Source organism: Salvia splendens, chromosome 5 (assembly GCF_004379255.2).
Source record: "Salvia splendens isolate huo1 chromosome 5, SspV2, whole genome shotgun sequence".
Classification (NCBI taxonomy): Eukaryota; Viridiplantae; Streptophyta; class Magnoliopsida; order Lamiales; family Lamiaceae; genus Salvia; species Salvia splendens.
In genome coordinates, this window is record NC_056036.1 from 41,532,559 (window position 1) to 41,539,250 (window position 6,692).

At 36.5% G+C, this 6,692-nt stretch overlaps 2 protein-coding genes across 4 annotated transcripts; one reads left to right on the forward strand and one right to left on the reverse strand.

Annotated features, from left to right (window-relative positions):
- Positions 1-686: 686 nt before the first annotated feature.
- Positions 687-6,436, reverse strand: LOC121802509 (agamous-like MADS-box protein AGL9 homolog). 3 transcript variants are annotated; one of them, XM_042202190.1, is made up of 8 exons: positions 6,111-6,428; positions 4,574-4,655; positions 1,799-1,866; positions 1,614-1,713; positions 1,502-1,543; positions 1,379-1,420; positions 1,065-1,204; positions 687-969 (listed from the first exon to the last, which is right to left on the reverse strand). In XM_042202190.1, exons 1-8 carry the CDS (start codon positions 6,293-6,295, stop codon positions 894-896), a joined length of 735 nt encoding a protein of 244 aa, XP_042058124.1. In that variant the 5' UTR covers positions 6,296-6,428; the 3' UTR covers positions 687-893. The 3 variants fall into 3 exon arrangements, with proteins under 3 accessions (XP_042058124.1, XP_042058125.1, XP_042058126.1); XM_042202191.1 differs by having other exon boundaries at positions 4,574-4,652; positions 6,111-6,424; XM_042202192.1 differs by lacking the exon at positions 1,379-1,420 and having other exon boundaries at positions 6,111-6,436.
- Positions 2,465-3,882, forward strand: LOC121802508 (AP2/ERF and B3 domain-containing transcription factor At1g51120-like). The gene has a single exon (XM_042202189.1). The coding sequence runs from the start codon at positions 2,747-2,749 to the stop codon at positions 3,698-3,700; it is 954 nt and encodes a 317-aa protein (XP_042058123.1). The 5' UTR covers positions 2,465-2,746; the 3' UTR covers positions 3,701-3,882.
- Positions 6,437-6,692: the final 256 nt, after the last annotated feature.

The following is a 6,692-nucleotide window of genomic DNA, read 5'->3' on the forward strand; positions in this document are numbered from 1 at the left end:
ATCGCGAACCCGCTCCCGCTCCCTATGTGCCACCTCAACCCCCACCAACTTGTTGTGGGGGGTTTTGACCCAACTCAATTTGGCCGATAAGTCAAATATGACCCCCGAGCAACTTCGATCGCATGTGGCGATGATACGAGGTCTTCAAAGAACGTTGGGGGTATTGCCGGATGATGATTACTCTTCACCGGGGGCATTTTTGCGCTTAAATTGTGTAATTTTTATTTTTAGTAGTTAAATTATGTAATTTTTATTTTTTAGGATTTTAATTATGTAATTTTTATTTTTTAGGATTTTAATTATGTAATTTTTATTTTTTAGGATTTTAATTATGTAATTTTTATTTTTTAGGAATTTAATTATGTAATTTTTAATTTTATTGTAATTTGTAAAATTATTCCGGGTATTTTTAATGAATTTTAATTTTGTGGAAATGTTTTTATTTAAATTGAATAATAGAATGGTGGGACCCTTGTGTTCGTCCTTGCGGAAGAGCACAGATGTGAGTGTTGTACTCTTGCCTAAGAACATGCAGAAAAAGTGAGGCCGGGCCTACATCCGTGCTCGCTGGCAAGAGCACAGATGTGGATGCTCTAAGATTTGAGCACGGATGTGGATGCTCTAAGATTTGAAGATGATAACATGAAAGATTTTCTTTACCCAATGCATAGAAAGCAAGAGGCAAATTCCACAAACAGAGTCATGCGACTTACAATACTAGTTCCAATTCTCCAACAGATTAGAAAATGACAATACCAATATCTGATCAAAGTTAAACATGTTTGCTTTTATGAAAATAACACACATAAAATTAAAAAGATTGAGTTTTTATGAGAGACCAAACTTCAGACCGGAGTCGGAAGCCTGGTCTTCGAAACACTAATCATCAGTCATCACGGCAGCCACCCGGATATGTAGTTATTCACACTAGGCCCTGCTGATGCACCTGTTATTGGATCAGTATGGTACCTGAAAACATCCCACCAAGATTTCAAATTTTGCATTTATTTCAAGAATTTTGTAACCATGTTGTATAGTAGTAGTAGTATTGAATAAGATCATACCCAATTTGAAGAGTTGGTTCACAATCCAAGGGATGAAAAAATCCATCAGCTTGAGGCTGGTGGTGTTGGGGTTGTGTTCCATAGCCAACATCTTGAGGATTTTGGTTCCAAGTCAAGTTCATCTGATTCCCCTCCATCAACTAAAAACAAACACACCAACATCACTCCAACAATTCCACTACCAAAAACACTCAAAGAATCTTCTAAATGCTCTCTTACACCACATTTTAATGATGGATGCTGAAAAGGGTTGGAAAAAGATTGCATTTTTTTATGAAAAAGTATGTTTTTAAGCCCTAAACGAATACGCATACCCGTTGTTTCAAACTCTTGTTAGCTTCATTGAGGGCATGCTCCTAACCATGCAAGAAACCAAAATAAGATACTAAAGCAGTGATTTTTTCGAAACACAGATTGAAGTGGATGAGTTTAGAAACCTTGTTCTGAAGATCTTGGAGTGTGTCCAGCATTGCTTGTGTCTGCAAGAATGTATAAATGTGTGTAAGAAGAAAAGGGATTATTACATTGTCATATTTTTCGATATGTTACCCGTGTTGATCTGATCTGCTTGAGTGACATATCAAGCTGTCTTTCGAGTGATTCGAGCTCCTTGCTGTTCAAAGGGCCAAGATCTTCACCAAGAAGGTTCCTGACCATAAATGCATATATACTAATTCATCACCTCTTCACATCTCTCTTATATATATACATGATCATGTCAGTTTATTACGAACCTTTGGGTGCGTTGTAGGGCCTCGTAGCGTGCTTTAAGCTTCAAATACTCTTGCTGGCTGCTCAGTTCCTGTTATTATCATGTCAAAATTATTCTACATAACTATAATTATCAACTTAAACTAGATACAAAATTGGAAAAACAAATTCTTGGCAGAATTTCCAACTCTTCACTGTCAAGCATCATATTTTGTTGATATCCTTGATACATGAATGAGAGTGAACAAATATAGAGATTCAAAGAATATTAAAGAAAATGATTAATCATACAATATTAAATGAGAATAATGAACCTTCTCTTCATATGCTAAAAAACCTAATTTTTGAGACTTGTAAAATAAAAATGAAAAGTTAAAACTTTTCAATAAGTCAAACCAAGTTTTGGAATTCTAATTAATAGATAAATCTAAAGTATATGGAGTATATTAAATTTAAATTGGTGAGTATATTTTATTTTTTTGTTATGAAATTATTCACTTTATCAAAATCATTATTGAAGTGTTGTAATAAAATAAAAGTACCTAATCATATAAATTCAGCGTGATATTATTCATTGTTATCCCAAGTCGATTTATTAGCATATGTCTAATCAGATAATCAGATGATAAATTAAATACGAAAAAAGATATAAAAAAACAAAAAAATACGGTATAATGATCATAAATACACCCAAGCATATACGAAACAAAAACTAAGCCCAGATTCTGATAAAACCTAATTAAATCCCAGAAATGGAAACAATCGAAGTTATTACAATAACCCTTTCCTTAATTAAGGATTCAATTAACATGACTACCATTATTTACTCTAGCAACTTTCCATTAATACCAAACCTTCCCTTCTCTTCAAAATCAAACAAATATTTGATTGGCATATCTCCCTCCCTTAATCTCTCCAATTGCTCAGTTTATATATATCATCTGCCGCCTTGATCCATTTGTTTAATCTGAATGGAAGAAATTAGCATGATTTCGCATACAAAGCTAGGAGAGGAGTCGTCGGAATCGGCCAATTTTCCGGGGTCGCGGCCGAGGTCGACCGAGCGGTTCAAGGGCGTTGTTCCGCAGCAGACCGGGCATTGGGGGGCGCAGATTTACGCGAACCACCAGCGTATCTGGCTCGGGACGTTTAAGTCCGAGGCGTCGGCCGCGATGGCGTACGACAGCGCGGCGATGAAGCTCCGGAGCGGAGATTCACACCGGAATTTCCCTCCGACGATCCTCGCCCCTCTGGAATTGAAGTTCCAGAGCGGGCTCAGCACGGATTCCATGCTGAACATGATCCGGGACGGGTCGTATTCGACGAAGTTTTCGGAATTTTTAGCCAGCCCTGAGGGGGATGAAAAATTAGGGTTAGGGTTAGGGTTTCAATTAGGGTTAGGGTTAGGGTTTGATTCCTCGATTGACGGAGACGGGGAGTTCTCGAGCATGTTGCTGTTCCAGAAGGAGCTGACACCGAGCGACGTGGGGAAGCTGAACCGGCTGGTGATCCCGAAGAGGTACGCGGTGAAGTACTTCCCGGGGGTGCCGGAGGAGGAGCAGGTGCAGCTCGAGTTTTATGATAGGGCGATGCGGGTGTGGAAGTTCAGGTACTGCTACTGGAAGAGTAGCCAGAGCTATGTGTTTACGAGGGGGTGGAGCCGGTTCGTGAAGGCCAAGGGGCTGAGGTCGAACGATAGTGTCGCGTTCTACTTGTATGAGAGTCGGAAGGCCGGGCGGAGATTGGGGAGGAGGTTTATTGTGATTGATGTGGCTGAGAAAGAGGGGGGTTTTGGTGAAGTGGTTGAAGATGAAGAGGAAGAAGCAGAGTGTTTTAAGGAGTCATTGGTTTGTTCATCTCCTAGTAGTAGTGTGACTAAAGTGGGTTTTAGGCTTTTTGGTACCCAAATAAACACTTATGTTTGAATTAGTGTTTTTGAAATTATTAATGATAGTAGATACTATTACTATCTTTTATTACTATCTTTTAGAGTTTTGATTCAAGTTAGGACTCCCTTTTGCTGATTTCTTATAAATAGAGCTTTGTATTATACATTGAGTCAAGTTCTAGGACTCTGCTTTGTATTTTACATTTTAAAGGTGTAGAAAATTACTTTTGAGTGCTACGAGGAAATACTTTAAAAAAATTGATGGCTTGGTGAAAAAAATGTGAGTGAAAGATCTAACCAAATTGAATTAGATCCATGAGAATTCATGATCACTCTTAATATCTTTTGCAATTCGAAATTTCAAGATTGAAAATTTGGAATACCTATATGCATCATGATTCCAGTTCTAGAAATCAAGATAAGAGGATTGAACAATTTCTTTCTAATTCCTTTTCAAATATGATAAATGTTGGTTGACTTCAATTACTTGACTTAATCTTTAAATTGTAACTCTGATTTGTAGACTCTAGTAATAACAAAAGACTCTTAATAATAGAAGTAATAAATAATAATACTCTACTAAATACTAGAATATATGGGACTCCACTAAGAAAAACTCTTAATAGTAGTACCAAACTACTCAACAAAAGTTAATAAATTTAATTACCAATTAATGTGCATTTTTTTAATTCAAAATTGACTACATTTTCACATGGTTTATTTGCAGAAAAATCCCTAAGCTGAACAAGAACATTAGCTCTAAGTCATTTAAGCATTTCAGTTGATAAGACAATTCCTTTCTAAATGTCTAAATAATAAATTTGAGGTCGAGTCATCTTCGGCTTGATTAAGCTTTCGAAACATAACGAGACACATATACGAAGAGGGTGAAGGGATATGTATATAGTACCAGTGCCTCTCTTGTGGATACACTTGTGTCTGGAGCTCCATAGTTGCACTTCTGATACCTTTCCAATGTCTTGAGCATGCTGCTAATGTCATAACCAACAACATTTTCAGCCAATGTACTATACAAATTTTAAAATGAAATCAAGTAAATGTGATTAATCAGTCTAATCAAATGGAGTACAAAAAGGGAGAGCCTTGATTTGGCCTTAAAATATTAGAGATATCTGAGTTTTGGAGTATAATCCATTGTCCATAAGGAAAAATGAAGCAACTTGTCAGGAATAGAATTCTGCAAGATGAAAAGTGACACAGCCTAAAAAATTAAATAAAGTACAATAATTCTTAATCATGAGATAACACATCCAAATAACTGGATATAAGCCTGTTTTGATCCAAACAAGTGTCCAAAAACCAAAAAGATGACATTTTGCAGAATTTTCTTGGAGCTTTGCTTGAAAAATTTAAAGAGAGCAAAAGATCTGAGATGATGGGAAAGATGAGAGTGAAGTACTATATCCTGTGAGATGCAGTAATTTAATTTTTTTTTTCTTACTTGGCAATGATTTCTCAGCTTACAAAATAAAACCCTAGGTATGGAAGATCCACAAAGAAAATTACAAAAAAGGGGGATTTTACAAACACATTACAGAAAGAGGTGGAGATTTCTCAGACCTGATGATCTCTCTCAGCTTAATCATGTTTGTAATATACTTCCTTTTTTTGGTAAAATTTTGTAATTCAAGAATCTGAAAGATTCATTCTTTCTTGTGTTGGAAGATCATTGAATGATGCTTCCAAGTTAAAAAAAGGGTAAAATTTGAGAATTCTCCATGAAGAGAAAACACAAACAGGAAAAAAGCAAGATAAAGATTCAACACACAAACCCTAGAAAATTGAAATCCCACACTCATCATGAAATTAGAATTAAATCTCTCATCATGAATGACTATACAAGAGACAAACAAAACCAGATGGTAAGGGAAAGAAGGAAAGGAAAAAAGATTGATTTGTGGGAATTCGAAAAGGAATCACCACATATTATGCCATTCCTCACTCATTTAATTTGTAGGAAAGATGAAAGTAGAATTAAATCTCTCCTCATGACAACACAAGAGGCTAAACAAAACCAGAAAGGAAAAAAAGAAAGAACTGATTTTTGCATCAATAAAATCACATCTAGATCAGAGTGTTTCTCTCTCCAAGACACAAATCACAAGCAAAAGAAGTGATTTTTACAAGAGAGGGAGAGGGAAAGGGGGGCTTAGTTAGCACATCACAACACAAGGAGCAGGAAAACTGAACACAAATAAAGAAATGATCTTCTTTTCATGGTTTCCTCTTGCAGATCTAACAAAACCCACAAGCACAGAGCCCTATAGACCTCAAAAACATTCACTGAAACGGCAAAGGAAAAAAAAAGAAAGAAAAAAGACAGGCTGCTTTTGCAATTGAAAAAAAGATTGGATTTTTAGGCATGGATATAGGCGTTGCAAGTGCAGAGAGATGAAGGGGCTGTGTTTGGTGTTATAAAATTATACCTAGAGCTACTGCAAAACTCGTACAGCTTTCCTCTATTGGAGAAGATAATCAGAGCAACCTCAGCATCGCATAGAACCGAAAGCTCATAAGCTTTCTTCAAAAGCCCATTCCTCCGTTTTGCAAAAGTCACCTGCCTGTTGATCTTGTTCTCTATTCTCTTCAGCTCAACTCTCCCTCTCCCCATCTCTCAATCACAAAACTGAAAACAAAATAAAAACCCTTGAATAAAAACCCAATCTTTCTCTCTTTCTCTCTCTAGTACACAGTCCCACCTCCTTTATAACTCTCCCACATGCATACACACACATGAAAAGGTCAAAAGATTGGATTTTTAAGCGAATTAAACTAAGGAATTTGATATTTTGAAAGGTATGTATGTACGTACATACATACATACACTGTATTATTTTATTTTCAATTTTCAATTTTCAATTTTGTGAGGGTGGTCCATGGTGAAAGCTGGGGAGTTTACAGCTATGGATTTAGGTTTTGATCGGACGGTGGGAAATGGGGGTGATGGAAAAGCAGACAAGATGGATGAGGTGGGAAATGGGACCTGTTATTTGGAGAGGGAAACCTTA

Coding starts and splice junctions, on each gene's coding strand:
- LOC121802508 (XM_042202189.1), top strand. CDS start 2,747: ATGGAAGAAATTAGCATGATTTCGCATACAAAGCTAGGAGAGGAGTCG.
- LOC121802509 (XM_042202190.1), bottom strand. CDS start 6,295: ATGGGGAGAGGGAGAGTTGAGCTGAAGAGAATAGAGAACAAGATCAAC. Junction 1,544..1,613: donor AGCAGATCAGATCAACACGG/GTAACATATCGA, acceptor ACATTCTTGCAG/ACACAAGCAATGCTGGACAC. Junction 970..1,064: donor GAACCAACTCTTCAAATTGG/GTATGATCTTAT, acceptor GGATGTTTTCAG/GTACCATACTGATCCAATAA.